The sequence below is a fragment of the Mus caroli genome, unplaced genomic scaffold (genome assembly GCF_978045245.1).
Source record: "Mus caroli unplaced genomic scaffold, Mus_caroli_1 scaffold_12, whole genome shotgun sequence".
NCBI lineage: Eukaryota > Metazoa > Chordata > Mammalia > Rodentia > Muridae > Mus > Mus caroli.
In genome coordinates, this window is record NW_028227267.1 from 62,157,091 (window position 1) to 62,174,069 (window position 16,979).

The 16,979-nt window shown below is 47.4% G+C and overlaps 1 protein-coding gene across 1 annotated transcript in view; it reads right to left on the reverse strand.

Moving 5' to 3' along the window:
* Positions 1 to 225: 225 nt before the first annotated feature.
* The window catches only part of Scara3 (scavenger receptor class A member 3), a 32,860-nt gene continuing 16,106 nt past the window's right edge, over positions 226 to 16,979 (reverse strand). Inside the window, exons 4-6 of the mRNA XM_021181983.3 lie at positions 13,986 to 14,084; positions 11,704 to 12,747; positions 226 to 2,019 (exon numbers count right to left, since the gene is read on the reverse strand). Of these exons, the coding sequence (XP_021037642.1) occupies positions 1,568 to 2,019; positions 11,704 to 12,747; positions 13,986 to 14,084 (1,595 nt within the window). The 3' untranslated portion in view covers positions 226 to 1,567. The remainder of the gene's footprint in view (positions 2,020 to 11,703; positions 12,748 to 13,985; positions 14,085 to 16,979) is intronic.

Consider the following 16,979-nt stretch of genomic DNA (forward strand, 5'->3'; position numbering starts at 1 on the left):
GCTGTGGCTTTTCCAGCTTGGCCTTGCCATTAGGGTAATTCCTCAGACTTTTCTTTGGGCTTCACTGCCAACCACTAGGAACTCCAAGAAGACCTCTCAATTCTCAGATTCTGCAATAGAACCCTTGACAGGGATACATTTCTGAAGGTCAACATGAAATGGCTCCCTGAAGAGGTCACATCTTCAGGTTGGGTACAAACACTAGAAGACACATCCCTACTGGAAACAGCTCTTTACTGGGTCAGTGATATTGTGTTGCATGATATTTTCATATGTAGACAGGACAATTATACAGCAGGGGTAGATGGGTCGTGCAAGCCAGTTGCACACTGATATTGATAAAGAGAGTAGCACAGAGCCTTTGAACAGGAAGAAGAAGACAGGTCTCTGAGGCAGGGCAAGGGAGGACACAGCTCCAGCCTCTGCCCAGGAGTGTTTGAGTCTGCTGGAGTATGAAGGAGCAGGGTAGCTCTACAAAGTGAGTCAAGGCAATGCAGGCTTTTCCCAGCATCCCTTTCTGCCAGTGTATTCAAGAAGTTCATGAAAGACAAGAAGTAACATCAAAGGTTCCTTGTGCATGTTCAGCCTTTCGCATGCCTGGTCCAGCTTGCTGTTCATGTGGGAAAGAACTCCAGCCATCTTAGGTCATTGTGGGGTGAGGTCATTGTGCATCTGTGTCAGGTCAACCAAGAGGAGGAGGCAAGAGCTGCCATGTTACCAGCTTCTTCCTCCTTGGCTATTACTGGGAATAAGACAAGGCAAAGTAGGTTGAACAAGTGGTGGCTTTGGAGAGGGGAGTTTTCCCCTGATATGTCCTTCTACCTCCAGCCCTGTGGTCTTCCTGGGAGCTGGATAGCAGTCAAGCAGAGTGCTCTGGGACCTGTAGGTTCTTGACCTGCCGATGAAACTCTGCTTGGGTTTCTTCCAGGCCACTCTTGAGATGCAGAGGTAAGACTGAAGAGAGGAATTTTCTGGACGTGTGAATAAAAACTCTCTGAACTTGTCAGGGTCAGCATCCATGCACAAGGCCTGGGAATGCCAGCCAGGCAGACTTCTCTTGCCCTGTGTGGGTCAAGGCAGCTCCACATGATTCTACCATGACTGTTATGTGTCAGGGGAGGGGTGAAGAGGGGAGGCTGCTATCCCTGGACTTTCATCTATAATGCCCCAAAAGTTTCCCTGGATTTTTTTTTCTCTTCAAGACCTGGCTCGCATGGGTGTTAAGTCATTGCAGAGACCAGACTAGTTACCATCCAAGAGATCTAAGACATTCTTTCCCAGGTAGCTATCCCTTCCCCCCACCAGCAGGCTCTCACAGCCTTTCCTTCTATCCAGCCATAGAAACCCAATAGACCCCCCTTTAGTCAGCAGAAAAAAGTAGGGGGAGGTGAGCTGTTTTCCTATGGTACAGTCATTATTGGGAAGCTTAAGGCTATGCAGTCAGCTCTAAGAGACACCCTCATATTAGGATCAAAGAACAATGATTGTAGATAGTAAGCCCTTCTGGCTGCTTTCTCTGACCCTCACCTCTCCAATCTGCATGACAGCATCAGGCCAAAGACTTTTTTCAGTAGGGGCTCTGGTTCCCTGGTGGACCTGGAGGTCCAGGTAGTCCAGGGGGACCCTGGATGCCTGGTTCACCCTTAGGCCCTGTGGCCCCTCGCTGGCCTGGTGACCCTGTCTTTCCTGAAATCCCTGGCTTTCCCTGAGGCCCTGAAGGTCCTGGAGACCCTGGGGGCCCTTCTGGCCCTAGGGGCCCCACATCCCCCTTGGGGCCTGGCTGCCCCCTTGGTCCTCCAGTGCCAAAGCTGCCCTTTGAGCCTTTGAGGCCTGGAAAGCCTCGGGGGCCAGCTGGCCCTCTTTCTCCCACAGGTCCTGGCTCCCCAGGCTGCCCCTGAGGACCCTGAGGTCCTGGGGGTCCCAGATTTCCAGGATCCCCTTTAGGTCCTCTGCTACCAACAGGTCCTTTCACGCCTGTATCTCCTTTGAGTCCTCTTGGTCCTGGAGGGCCGGGGACACCTAGGATCAGATAGAAGAAGACACGAGTCACTCTCAAGACTTTCTGTATGCAGAGTGGGCACAGGGGTAGCTGAGGTTTAGACAGACACTTGGCTTAGAGCTGCCACCTTTGGTGATTGCTTTACTGTTGCCGAAGTGGGGGGTTAGACCAGTGTATTCTATGCAACAGAATGAATCAGTGTCTCGCACTGGGTCTGGTATACTGCTTGTTAACACTCCCATTTCTGACTCCAGGCACTCCTGCAGCTTCACACACACCCAGCAGGACTGAGGGCATGGTTCTGCCGGGGAAAGGCCACAGGAATCCCAGATGCTCCCATCGTGCCCCCAAGGCATCCTGACCTTCTAGATCTACTCCCTGTCCTACATTCTGTGACCTGTTGGTCCACTGGGATCAGGAGTGTGCAATCAGGGACACAGAGGATAAGGGGAAGAAAATAAGGTGAGATTTAACTCACAGAAGCATCCCAAAGAAAGGCTATCTCTCCGGAAAGCCCGCTCTGCCAATTCCAGCCTCATCTATGAGCCTTTGAGGGTGCTGCTTTTGGAGCCTCTCTGTGTGGTGACACATAGAGAAATCAGTATGGTGAAAGCCAGCAATAGATGTGTATCCTATGGACTCTGGTAAACCACAGAGTCCCGGAGAGACAGCAAGGACCATTTCTCATCATCTTAGCACTGGACACAGAGTCTGCCATGCAGTCAGGAAAGCTCAGAGTTTGTTAGAAGAGGCCGTTACTCATGCTCTCAAACTTTATTTTAGGCCTGATGATGATGGTGTGGAAGAGACATGACTTGCAGCATGGAGGCCGCACCAGGAGTTGAATGACCTCCCTTCCTCCTATCTGTGTAAGGCTGAGAGTCATCACTTCTCAGATCAGTACCAACCCTGAGGGCACGTGGCAGACAGTGGCTGCCCCTCTGTCGGGGTGTGTGTGCAGAATGCACACATAGCGACAGCATGATCTGAGATGAGGGCAAAGGTTGTGGAGAAAAGAGCTCTCACCAGTGTGGAGGCAAGGCTTGGTGCGGACCTGGTTTTGTCCTGTGGTCTCTGGGGGGGCGGGGGACGGGGGGAGGGTGATGGGAACTGTGAGTCCCAGAGCCTGGCTCAGATCTCCACAAGAACTGAGCTGACACCTCAGACCCTTTTGCAATGTCAAAAGGTTTTAAGCTAAATCCCATTGGTAGGCTGGGGAGGAGTCTGGTTGGTAAAAATGCTTGCTGTTTGAAGGATCTGAGTTCGATCCCTAGGGTTTGTGTGAAAAAGCTGGGCATGATGGTCCGTGCCTAGTCCCGGATGGGGGATGGTGGATCCCTTGGGTCTTTTTGGCACACGTGCACCTGAGCAATTCTAAGGACTTCTCAAATGGAGACTAGAACTGAGCGGGGGTCTTTGAGGAAGGGGATGATGAGTGTTGAAACCTGAGAGCTCTCTAAGTTCCCAGACTCTTACTCTGTGGCCCTGGGTCACCTTCATGCTTGCTAATGGGACCTGCTGCCCCACGCTGCTTACCCTCTGCTGTTCCCCGCATCTCCTTCTCAAAATGTCTCTATGTGGCAGTGGAACCAGGTCAGTGAATATCTATTATAACCCAACCTGGAAACCAGAGCCTGACCAGTCAGCCCCACCAGAGCCAATAAAAACCTTCCAGTCTGCTCCCGCCACTGCCTGCCATGAGACACAGCTCCGCCTCAGCTCATGTGGCATGCCAGCAGAGGTGGTTTTAGGCTGAGGACAGCTGGTGGGTCATAGTAGCAGCCTGGCATTAGAGAAACCAAGAGACGGGTGGCCTGCCCTTTGATTCCCAGAGAGTCCCTCATTGCAGTTACCAGTCCAGCACAGGCCCAAGCTGATGCCCACACTGGGTCTCCCTCCCTCAGCCTGGCAGGTCTCTCTGGGAACTGGCAAACTCACAGTGCCTGTCCTTATTCTGCTCCTGGCATCTGGACCAGCTGAGATTTGGAGAAGCAGAGGGCCATTCAACAGTGGAGAGGCCCTGTAAAGCCGTGTGGCTGATGGAGCCATGCTGAGCAATCCGAGCCTTACTAAATATCATCTGTAATACAGCTGAATTGATTTTAAACACGTACCGCTTAAGGTGTTCTTAATTTAACATTGCAAAACTGAGTGTCAAAGAGCCCTGTGGCTCTACGGCCCCTTGTCCTGAACCCCACCCCATCCCTGGGACAAGGTGGGTACTTGCTTCATGCCTCTTTGCCTGTTCCTGCTTCTTTGGATTCTTCCTCCACCCGCCACAGGAATAGAGGCTGTCCAAGAGTCTTCTCCAAGTCCCCTGGTTCTCTACTCTTTTTGACTTCAGGTGGGAGTGACTGCACATCATGCCCCCTCTCAGAAATCTCATCATAACAAGGGTGCTCTGCCCCACCCCCAGGGCATCTGCTACACCCGCTTTCTCCTTGGGGCCCGGTTTCTCCAGTGCCACTGTCTTCTGGAAACAGCCTCTTCCTTAACCCAGAGGATTACAGCGACCACTGTGAGGGTATCTAGGCTCTCCATGCCAGCAGCAAAGGAGAAAAGGCAGAGCCAAAAGTCTGCTGTGCCTGCTACACCACCAATCATTCCCTGGGACTTTCCAGGACAGAGCTGAGCCTTCCTTTTCTAGGAAGGGAGTATGTGCCCATAATGCTTAGGGCAGACATTTGAAGAGAAGTCTCAGCTTTGTCATACCCCCATTTGGTTGTCCCAAGCATGAGTATAAGAGAAAGGCCAGCACTGCTGTTCCAGCCCTGAAGACCCAGATGAATCCCAGGCATCATCCGGAGGACAAATGATGGGCCTCTTTCCCAGGCTTCCCTCCACAGACACCACCTCTGCCCCTAGCACCCCCCCAAATGGATTTCTGGTCTCTTTCATCCAGTTTGGAGCTGTCTGGGGAAGGGGTGGGACTCTAGAACCCTTCTCTGAAGAGCACTGAGCGATCCATCAAGGGTAGGGAGAGCCAGGCATGATGGCTGTAAGCTGAGCACTTGAGAAGCAAAGACAGGAGGATTGGGAGTTCTGGGCCACCCTGGGCCACATAGAGTCTGGATAGCTAGATAACAAGACCCTGTCTCAAGAAACAGCTCTTGCCTAGCATGTGCAAGGTCCTGGATTCTATCCTTGGTACTTAACATTTAAAAAGGGGGAAGGGTTGAAAGGTTCTTTTCTTAGATTCTCAGGTGATCCTAAGAATTGTGAGCTGGAGGAGCCCAGCCTATCCAGGGACAAAGTCAACAACCAGCAGTTAGCACAGTGGGATGACTCAAGGCTGACACCAAGGTTCCCACTAGGATGGGGTTTCAATACCTGTCAATAAGACACTGGTGTGGGCAGAGTACAGAGCAGAGAAGAGGAAGGCTCAAAACTGCTCTGAGCAGCTAAGAAGCAAACACCAGCATGGTGATTGAGGTAAGGAGTTCCAGGGAGGCCGGTCATTATTCAGGATGCTACAGACTGTAATTAGGCTCTTGGGCCCATTAGGAAGTAACCACAACTGACTGCATGTCTGAGGTAAGTAGAGTGGGTGGTGGTTCTGTGGTCCATACCAAGGATTAGGGAAGATGAAAGAAATGGGAGTGGCCAGAAAAATCCAGTATCTTAAGGCATGCTGCTACCCATCCTCGGTATAGTGAGCCATTGGTAAGAGGGGTCCATGGTGCCTCCCATAGTCCACTTACTAAGACAGAAGGAACTAGAAATACAAGAGATATTCCTTGAGTGTCTAGCCCAGTGGAAGATGCCCTGTCTTAAACCCTGAGACCCAGGTTGGAATGCCAACTCTGGCATTAGCGTGTTCGGTAGCTGGACTTGATCTCTCCCACCTCTTTTTATCTATTCAATGTCTTCATTGTTCTCAGCCAGGGAGTCTCAGTTGTAGCTATGATCATCCAAAGAACATTGGGAAAATGCTGGCGGACTTGTGTGTCTGTCGAGGATGGGCTGGTGTGAAACAGCTTACACTGCCAACCAAGGGTAAGAGGACTTTCAGAGACGAGGCAGAGCATCTTCCCGGGAGCTCTGGAGTGATGCCAAGTTCTGAGATCCTAGGAGAAGTGGGTCCCTGATGCCAGTTGCTTTTCCTCTCAAGGTACCGTGGGGAGTGATTGTTCCATATAGAGAGACTGGGAAATGGAAGAGTACAGCCAGGGCACTGGAGACAACTCTAAGCAGCTTTACAAGGCTGGCCAAAAGACAAAAAATGGTACTCACGGCTACTGGTGCCTCTTCACTGCCAACTGCATAAAAAACCCCTGTGCCAAACAGAGCAGGACAGTCTGTCCTTTCTTTAAAAAATTGTCTATCAACCATCTATGTATCTATTTATTTATCATGTATGTATTCATCTACCTATCTATGTATCTATCTATGTATGTATCTATCTACATATCTATTTATCTATCATGTATGTTTGTATCTATGTATATACCTATCCATGTATCTATCTATGCATCTATCATCTATAAATCTATTTATTTATTCCAGTGTATAGTGTAGTGCTTGCATTATGTGTGTGAGCATGGGGTTGGAGGTCAGAGGACAACTGCTGGAATCAGTTTCTCTTCCTTTCTTTCAGGTCCTAGCAGTTGAACTCCAGTTATCAGATCTGGCAACAGCAGGCACCTTAGCCTGCTGAGTCATCTTGCCAACCTTCCTGTTCCCTTCTTAGCATGTCAACTTCTGAATCCTTATAGGTCACAGCAGGATATAGCAGGTGGTACTTATGGAACAAGTCTGCATGGTTCCTCTGCACACTCGGCATCCTCCCTCTGTTCAAACTTTCATTTATTCATTCACTGAGCAAACACTTCAAGAGTGCCTTGCAGTGAACTGTTAGACATCCGTGAAGAGGACAAGGAGCCTATGTCATCAATAACTTCACTTTGTAAGGATGCCTTTGGTTAACATAGCCTTCTTAGGTTGACATAATTGCTGGCACTGATCCTCACAACTACCCTTGTGGTATAGGCAGGGCAGGTATTAATGATCTTGTTTATGCCGGTCAGTTTTAATTGTCAATGAGATACAATCTAGAGTTGCCTCTAAAGAGAGTTTTAATAAGGAATTATCTAGATCAGGATGGTCTGGGGGTATGTATACAGGGGATTGTTTGGATTGTTAATTGATGTAGGAAGATAGAGTCCCTTGTGGGCAGCACCATTCCCTAGCAGGGGTCCCTGAACAGTATTAGAGAGGAGAAACCTAGCTGAGAGTGGACAAGCAATTAAGCAAGTGCGCCTGCATGGATTCGCTTCTCTCTGCTCTTGGCTGTTGGTGGGATGTGACAAGCTGCTTGAGTTCCTACCTCGACTTCCCCTCAGTGATGAGCTGTAATCTGGAATTGAAAGTTGACTACGCCTTTTCCTTCTTAAGTTGCTTTTCATCACAGCAACAGAAATTAAAGTAGAACACGGTGGGTGACGCGACAGAGTTGAAAGTGACGAAGAGCCGCACCCATCCCTCAGATAACGAGTAGTGATTTCTTTGCTTCTAATTCTCAAAGGATAGTCCTAGCAGAGACACTGTCTAGCACAGACATTGTCTACCACAGACATAAGAATTATCCCAGAGACTAGGAAGAGATAAAGATTCTGAGAGAGGTATAACCAGCATGAATACACCACAGGATTTCTGTCTCGTAAATGGAGGCTTGGAATTGGGTCTAGAAGGGGCTGGTCCTACCCTTTCATTTACAGATGACAGAGCACAGATGCAGAGATGAAACAATTCTGCCTGAAGTCCCAGAGCAAATTATAACCCAGATTCCTTCCCTTCAGTAGGTACTGGGCAAGCCTCCTCACTGCCTGTGTTACTACCATCTCTCTCCCTGTGTCCTTCTGCCATCAGCTCCACACCAGTCAGGCAATCCTTCACTGCTGCTACAGTTTCAGAGCCTCAGCGAATGTCTGAGTGTGGGTGACAAGTTCCCTTTTGGATGAGGTGTTCAATTTACCTGGAAAGTTTCTTTCAGATAAGAGAAGCTGTGCACGTGGTGACTTAAAGATCAGGAGGAGTGCTGGCCAACAGACATAACTTAAAAGTGTACCTCAGAGGCCACACACATGGCATCTTCTCACTGAAATGGTACAGGAGACTTTCAGTTCCCACAGAAACAATCAGTGCTTGGCTTTGTTGTATAAACATAAAATCAAACAGCAATTAAACACGTTCTCCCCTACCCCACTTCACCAATCTATATCAAAGAGAAAATGTGCCCAGGGGCAGCAGAAACATGAAGATGTTGAACTGAGGGTCCCATGAACTCAAGCCGATGTCCCACCGTGCTGAAGATGAGGTTCTGTGTAAGAACTCTGTTATGATCAAGGCAGTGGCAAAATGTCGATGTCCAAGAATTCCTCCAGGTTCTGTCTCCTCCATCTCCATCCCTTGCCCAATAATGAAACAGATTCTATGTAGAAATGCCTGTGATGTCTGCAAGCTCCTGCTCTGAGCACCTCCTTTTACAGGGGACAGGGGACACGTTTTGAAGAACTGAAGTAGGGCAGGGGGAGGGAAGGAGAGGAGAGAATGTGTGGATGCATGATGTATGGGCATATGTACATGTCATTGGTCAGAGGTCAGTGTCAGGTATCTTTCTCAGTGGATCTCCAGTATATGCTTTGGAAATAGGTTCTCTTACTGCACGAGGAGCTCACCACCTTTTAGGTAGACTGGCTGCCCCGTGAGCCAGGGGTCCTCTTGTTTCCACCTCCCCAGTGCTGGGATGACAGGTATACACTAATGCATTTATATGAATACAAGAATGGATTTCAGGTGCTTGTGTCTATGCAGCAAGCACTTTACCCACAAAACATTTCTCCAGCCCCCAGGATTTTCAGTCTCTAGTGTACAAGAGACTGAACACTCATGTGCTCTTGTTAAGCGTGTGAGTCGTGGCGTGGAAAGCACAGAACTCAAAACTGCCGATAAGTAGGGGGTGGGGGTGGGGGTGGGGTACTGCCCAAGGCTTATTATGAAGCACCACAAATCTGTGTGTGCAAATGGGCTGGCACGTGAGAAGCTTGGGATCGCCTTTGTTCTCAGAGTGAAGTCAACACCACCACTCAGTTGGCAGAATATGCGCCATAAGAACCATCTCTGAAGCACAGAACCCTAGAGGCCACACAGACGCGTCATTTTGGTGAAATACAGTGGCAAAGGTTTGGCTCCCATAGACATTCTCAGTGTCTAGCTTCATTGCAAAAGTAAAGCACACCAACAAGCAAAGAGGACCCTTCCTCTTCGACCTGGTCAGCCCGGAGTGAAGAAAAATGGTCTCTGGTGGAAACACGAACACACTGTGGCATCAAGAGAAGTCAACGTAGGCTTAGGACTGGTGGCCAAAAAGGAGCAGAGTATCAGTGAGGTAGGCTCCAAGACCAAAGGTGGCCCAAGGAAATGAACCGGGAAGGGCCAAGCCTTGGGTACTACAGAGGACGCAAAGGCTGAAGGAGACTGGCTAGAGTGGACTTCAGACCTCTTTCCCATGCTGTGACAGCATAGGGCCTAAAAGACATTATTGTCATCAGGATTTGGGATTCAAAGAAAGATCATAGGAAAGTACTGATCACAGTTTTGCCTAGTGACCCACCAGCAAAACGCTTGCATATTGCTGCTGCTTTGTGTTCTGCTAGGTTAGAAGATCCAAGAGGAAAAATGCCTTCAGCAAAGACACAGTGGCGACTCAGTTGAACAAGAGGTTAAAGATCATCACAGGGCCACTTAGGGGCTCCTATGACTCTGGGTCAAGAGGGAGGAAAGAAAGAAGGGAAATGGTGAGCTTGCTCACATGGCCAAGATCACTAGGAAACGTGTGCACCCAATCGAAGCATCAATTCAAATAGCCTGGAAGCCTCAAAGATGAAGGTTTCCAGTTATCCAACCAGGAGTAGCCATGAGCCACAGGAATGCTGGCTGAGGGCAAAGGGGACTTGGAACAGGAAGTGGAAGATAGTGTTATAAGTCCTAGCTATGACCACTAGATTGATGACAAATTAAAGGTCTGCATTGTCACGAGCATGTCCTCCTTGCCACCATAACCAGATCCTTTGTCATCTATCTGTCAAAGCATAGGACACATGGACTACATTGACCTCACAGTATTTGAGTTCTGAGAAAGGAGGAGAGTGAAAATTGTCCTATAACCCCCTTCTGTGGGAAATTTTAGTACGTGCACTTTGATTTTACACAGGATAATTCTGTGTGTTGTGTGGGAGCTCGAAACATGACCTCTACTACCAACATCATTTGGAGATTAAGCGTGGCGACCAAGAAAGTGTGTGTGGGCAACATGCTGGCAAGGCGTAGATTCACAATGCTTAATTTTATGTATCAGCTTTAAGGAGTCACGAGGCGCCTAGGTAATTGACCAAGCTTCACTCTGAGTGTTTCCATGAGGGTGATTTTGGTTGAAGTTGACATACGGATTGGTAGACTGAACGTAGCAAAGTATCCTCCCTAATGCAGGGTTATCCTCATCTAAGAGGCTGCAGGCCAGAATAAAACATAAAACTCACACTCTCCTGAATAAGAGAATCCTTCCTGCCTGATATTCTTCTCATCGGGGTACTATCTCTACAGATCTTGGACTTGCCAGTCTTCATAGTCATATAAACCAATTCCTTATGATATCTATGTACCTATCTCTGTATCTCTGTATCTCTGTATCTCTCTCTCTCTCTCTAATCTATCATCTATCTATCTATCTATCTATCTATCTATCTATCTATCTATCTATCTATCTATCTATCTATCATTTGGCTATCATTTATATACCTCCATTCTACTAGGTCTGGCTTTGTTTGTTTGTTTGTTTTGTAGAATTCTGGTGAGCAAAAGAACTTAGGGAGACATAGAATATAGAAGAAGAACCCATTAGGGTGATCAGTCTATGAATGACAGATAGTTGGACAGGCAGACAAAAGCATTAATGAGGGGGCAGGAAAGGAGAAAGTGAGCTTAGATGATTTCAAAAAGACAAAGTCTGCAAACTTGCCTATGAAGACTAAAAGAAAGCCATGGATAAAACAGAATTTTCTATGAAAGGCAAAGTTAGAAACCAGATCACCTGCACTAAGAGGTCTACAAGAACCTCGCTGCCTCCCTCCCCTTCCTTTCTTCTTTAATTTGTTCATTTTGTCGAGATGAGACTTTTGCCTTTTATCTCTGACTTACTGCATAGCCCAAGCTGGCCTTGAGTTCATGATAATTCTCCTGCCTCAGCAGCTTCCTAAGTGTTGGAATTACAGGTGTGCACCACTAAGCTTAGCTCTCAAAGGCAGAATTTCTTAAACACTAAAAATTATTTATTTTTATTTGTGTATAGCACATGTGTGCATGTACCTGTGGAGTCCAGAAGAGGGCTTTGGATCCCGTGAAGTTAGCATGACAAGTGTCAGCCTCTTTATGTGGTGCAGGGAACTGAACCGGGGCCTCTGGAAGAGCAGCATGTAGTTTAACCACTGAGCCATCGCTCCAAATCCTCAAAGGCATTTCTTAGAGTTGCCTGCTGCCCTGGGAATTGGTTAAAGGATGATTTTGGCGATCTATTTTCCTATCTAGCATCTTCTTTCTAGCATCCTCTATCTAATGGACACACTCTTGGAGATTTCCCTAACATCAGATACTCTTGCATTCAACATTAACCAGAGTCCCTGGAGAGGTCTGCCCAGCCCCCCTCTTACCTCGGATGATGGTGACATTGCGAAGGATTTCTCCGTGGTGTGTGTCCACAGCCTTCATTTCCTCCATGATCATGGAGAGGTTTCGGACATTGAAGTCTAACCGAGCACTGAGCAGACTGAAGCGCTCCCTGAGCAGATCTGTGGTGCCCAGCATGAGGGAGACGGATTTATTCAGGTAGTAGAGCTCTTCAGCATGGGTGTGGAAGCCCAGTGTGCAAGACAGCCGCACGTCATCCAGGTACTTGAGCATGCTGTGCACGTGGTTGTCGGTGGCATTGATATTGGTGAAGATAGTGCCAATTTCAATCTCGTGAGAAGCCATACGTCCTTCCAGAGACTCGAACCTTTCCACTGTGCGATTCTGGGCATATCGGGTGTGGTATTGGAGGTCATGCATGTTCTCCTCATGGTCATCCAAAAAGGAAGAGATGTTGTCCAGCTGTAGCTGTAGGCCCATGACCTGCAGAACCAGATCATGCATGCTCTCAGAATTCTGGCTAATGCGCTGCGAGGAGGCCCCCAGGGTGGTCTGAATGGTCTTGACTATTTCACCAGTCTTGGCAGAGGTGGTTCGCAGACCCCCAAAGAGTCTGGTGTAGTTCTGCCAGTCAGTGACTATCTTCTGTAGGGTCAGGGTCTCCTCGTCTGTCTTCCTTTGGATCCCATGGATCCACTCAGCAGTCTGGCCCACTGTGAAGTTGATCTGGTGTACAGCAGCTTTGACATCATAGCACTCCTGGGTGAGGTCCTTCAGGGTGATGTCCATGCCTGCTGTGGTGGCCTGCCAGCCCCTCACCTGTGCCAGGAAGAGTCCCAGGGACTGATTGACCTGGTGAATGGAGAAGGAACAACTGCCCATCTCCTGGGAGATTTGACTGCTTCTGGTGGAGAGCAGCTCATGGGTCTGGGAGGTCTGGTCCAGCTGGACCTCCTGGGCTAGCAGCATCTTCTGAAGCCCCTCCAGCTCCTCCTGGACCTTCCTGATCTCTTGCCCCAGCTGCTCAGCCTCACGGCAAAAGGAACAATTGATCAGGGCTTTTGGGTCTTCAGGAGAAAAGGGGACAACATTTTCAGTTAAATGGGACAAAGGTGGTGTGTATGTGTGTGTGTGTGTGTGTGTGTGTGTGTGTGTCTACATGTTTCTAAGTGTGAATGCATATGTTCTCGTGCATGGAGGCCTGAGGACAACCTTTGGTGTTGTTTATCTTGAGTTTTGAGACCCATCCTCTTGCTGGCCTGGAGCTTGTCAATCAGTCTAGGCTGACTGGTAAGTGAACTCTAGAATCCGCCCGTTTCCACCACCCTGGGCACTGGGATCACAAGCTCCTGTTACCACACCCACCTTTTCCATATGTGTTCTAGGGAACTCAGCTCAGGTCACAATGCTTACATGGCTGAGTTATATCTCCCTCACCCCAGAGATACTTCTTGAAATGTAGGCCCAAGGAGCTGGCAAGTGGCTTCTGGACTGTGCTCACTTTCCTGCTATGGATATCCCTCTCCACCCCTGAGAAAAACCTCACCACCCCTGCGGAATTCCATCTTTATTCCGTAATAGAAATGCGAGATTTTGGATATTTGTCCCTCAGCATCACTGCATTCTCAAGATTACAGATCTTAGTAACTAACTGTTCTGAGGGGGCCAAGAACCTCATTGTACACTCATTTAAAAATTCTGTACACATTTTAATATCTGTTGTCTTGATTGATATCTCATAATATACTTGTGGGGAAGGTGGCCCTGCGGACTATATTTCCTTTTGACTCCTGAGGACTTACATAGAGAATTAGCTTGCCAAATAGACGTCTGTTATTAGGAGTCAAGCCAACACTATTTGCAACAGAGAAAGTGACCTTTAGCCCCACCTCTGTGATGGCCCCTTCTGATGGCCTCACTCTCTCTTAGAATGTTCCTCATTGGGGCAGAAGCTAGAGACCATTGTGAACTATGCAGTGGCTTAAGGCAGTGGCTTGAAATGGGCTCACATCAGGAGGCTTTGCACGGTCTTAAAACTCATTTGAGACATATGATGATTTTTGCGAATGGACCATACTTACTTTCCTTCTCTGACTCTGGTCTCTCACTAGATCAACAGCTCATATGGAAAACTCTGCCCCAGGCCTTGTGGCCTCCCAGCATCCCAGCCCTCCTCGATGGACAATGCTCAGCCAGAGAGGGAAGTGTGAATCATTGCCTGGTCTTAGGAAGTAGGCAGTACCTGTCCATCTCTGGATAATAAGGGATAGAGGGTCCTGTGTGCTTCTGAACACTAGAATCTTACCTAGTCCTTGAAGATTTTCTTGCATTGACACAAGCTTCTTATTATAGATGGACTGGGCCAAGGAGATATCTTCTGAGAGAGAGTCCACCTTTCTAAAAACTGAGGAAACAGAAGAGACACCGGATTGGGGTCAAGGTTCGGAAGTAGCCTCCACTGGTGAGATCATTTTCATTGGTCTGCCACTGAAACTGTCCATACCTCTCCTAGGAGAAAGGCTCCCTAATGGCCAAGCCAAGATGCTCCTTACTGCCTGCGTTCAGCATGTCCCTTCACAAGAATCATAATTCACCTCTCAACCTGGGTTTTAGAAACAAGACCTCCTCCTAAGTTAGGATAGTAAAAATTCACAAATGTACAAATAAAATTATTCTTAATTCCATTACCCAGAGAGCGCTCACTGACATCAACACCTTCAACTAGCTGCTTCTTCTAGTCATGAGTCCATGGATCGTCACTTAACAGTTACATAGACACATACTTTAGAAAATAAAATGCAAAACTGTGTTACCCTGACCATCCAGCTATTTCCTCTTAGAGGCATGGTACCATGGGCATTTTCTTCTCCCTACCATCTTCTTATTCTTTCTTTGGAAGGAGATATTTTTTAACTTTAAAATAAATTGAGAAATATTTCAGTATGTGTATTCACTATGCATGGCACTGTGTTATACACAGACATTTCCATAGAAGGATACAGTGTATATCCATCATTGGCCTCCCTTCCCAAGCCCCGCTTCCTCCCTCCACACTTGGTTCCCCACGCGGTTTTATTTCTCCTTTCATGTCCTATATATATGTGAGATTTTATATCTCTCTATACAATCTAGAAACCATAAATTAGAGAAAAATATAATATTTGTGCTTATTTATTTTCCAGCAAATATCATATCCTCTTCTTCATGGTTAAAGAAATTCCATTGTGTAAACACATACCACATTTTCTTTACCCGTTCTTCTGTGGTTGGGTATCTAGGTTGGTTTTCAGGAACATTTTTCTACTAAGGCTTAAATGTCTCTTTAAAATCATGAGCTTTGGTGTCTGCACCACGCTCTGTATGGGAGTACATCAGGAATATTAAAAAAAAAAATCCTCTCTCACTGAGGACACACAAGGTGCCTCCTCTCTTAAGCTTATAAACAAAGTCTGACATGTAGATATGACCGGTACTCCAACTTAGAAATAACCCTAGCTGTGATGGTTTGAGGACATGCATTTTTCCTTGGGATAAACTCTTGAGTCACAACCCTTTGATCTGTATAAATCTTTGGTACCAAGTTTCCTCTAGAGAAGCTCATGCTCCCTCCCAGTTCACTTCAGCTGGGGGCCCTGAAGAAGCTGTTGTGTCAGCAGGGTTTAGGGCATGCTGCATCAGAAGCAGGGTATCTTGGTTTATCCAGCAGAGGCGTGGCTGGCCCTGGCAGTGGTGAGAGGTTACAGGTTGGATTGATGACTGACACAGATCCTCTGAAGGCCACATCTGGCAGAATGGAATTATAATTGCCCAAAGCGAATGATTGATACAAAGTCTGTTGGGTGACTTTGGCAGGCTAATGAACCTTTCCAGAAAGAAGAGCCATCTACCAAAGGAAAACATGGAGGTAGTATTCTTAGCACCTCCAAACCATTATGCCTTCAAGTGATTTAGAATCCCCAGGCTTCTAGTGAACATTTTGTATCTCAGATCTGTCAAGAGATCAAATTAATTAGGAACGGTAACATGTTTGAGAGAGCCCAAAGACAATCTCACATATTGTTGGGTTGGGGAGCACTTTACAGTTGGCAATAGTTATTTTGTTTGAGCCTTCTCTCATTTGAGAGTACATACATAAAGGAAAAGACATAGAAAGACCTGATAGTTGTTATTTTGAGTCTAATGTCTTGTTATGTCTACTCAGCCAAGGGCTCATGCCATGCAATTCTCCCTATTCAACGTACATTTCATGTCTTGTAATTATACATTAATTTTTTTGTTTAGGCATTGCCCTAATTTACCTTGTCTTCTCGTCTTGCTATGGTTTCTGTGTGAAATGTCCCCTATTGGCTCACGGTTTTGAGCACTTGGTTGGTAGCTATGGTGCTGTTGTGGAAGGCATGCCTTTTAGAGGCGGAACCTCGCTGGCCATAGTGGGTCACTGGAGTAGGCCTTGAGATTTTTCTAGTTGGGCCCTGACTGAAGAGGCTATGTATCTTGCTATCTCCTGCTACTTACTCTGCCTAGCCCACCACGATGGACTGTTCTCAAACAAGAAGCCACAACGAGTTCCTTAAATTTCTTCTTGCCATAGCAAAAAGAAACATGATTAATACAGCCAGGGGTGTGGTTCCCAAATATCCTCAACCAGGAGCAGAACCAACTGCCTCTCCAGGAGGGTGTTCGCCCTCAGAGTCTGTACCCTGGTGAACGTTGCTCAGGCCTCCATTGTTTCTCCCTACCCCAAGCCTTCTCTTTGGTATCAAGCAGGTTAGAATAGACAGATCTCAGCATGAATGTGACCAGACCAATTTTAGACAACTCATCTTGAACTCTTAGAGTCTAGAAGGTAGGAGCTATCTGAGCCTGTCCAAACACCAGCACCTTGGTCATACCTACTGCACTGTGCATGAGAAGCACTGAAACTCGGTTCGCCTGGCCTCACCTGCAGGACTCTGATTTTACAGATCTTAGTAAACCTGGGAATTTACATGTTATTGAATTCTGAAGGTGATCTTGATGCAGGTGGTACTCAACCTCAGCTTGAATGATACACAGAGACCATGCAAGGTCTTAGGAGCTACCTGATCCTGTAGTCACAACCAGGGCTATACAATAGATTCGCCTGGAGAGCTGAAAGTTGCAGGGTTCACTCTCTTACCCTGGGAATAGGAATGGGCACCAGTAGTTGTGAAAACTTCCACATGATTTCCATCACAGACCTGCCAAACTCATCTGGTTATTTTCTTCTATTCAAAGCCACACAGCTAACTTTGTTTGTTTATTTGAGACAGGGTTTCTT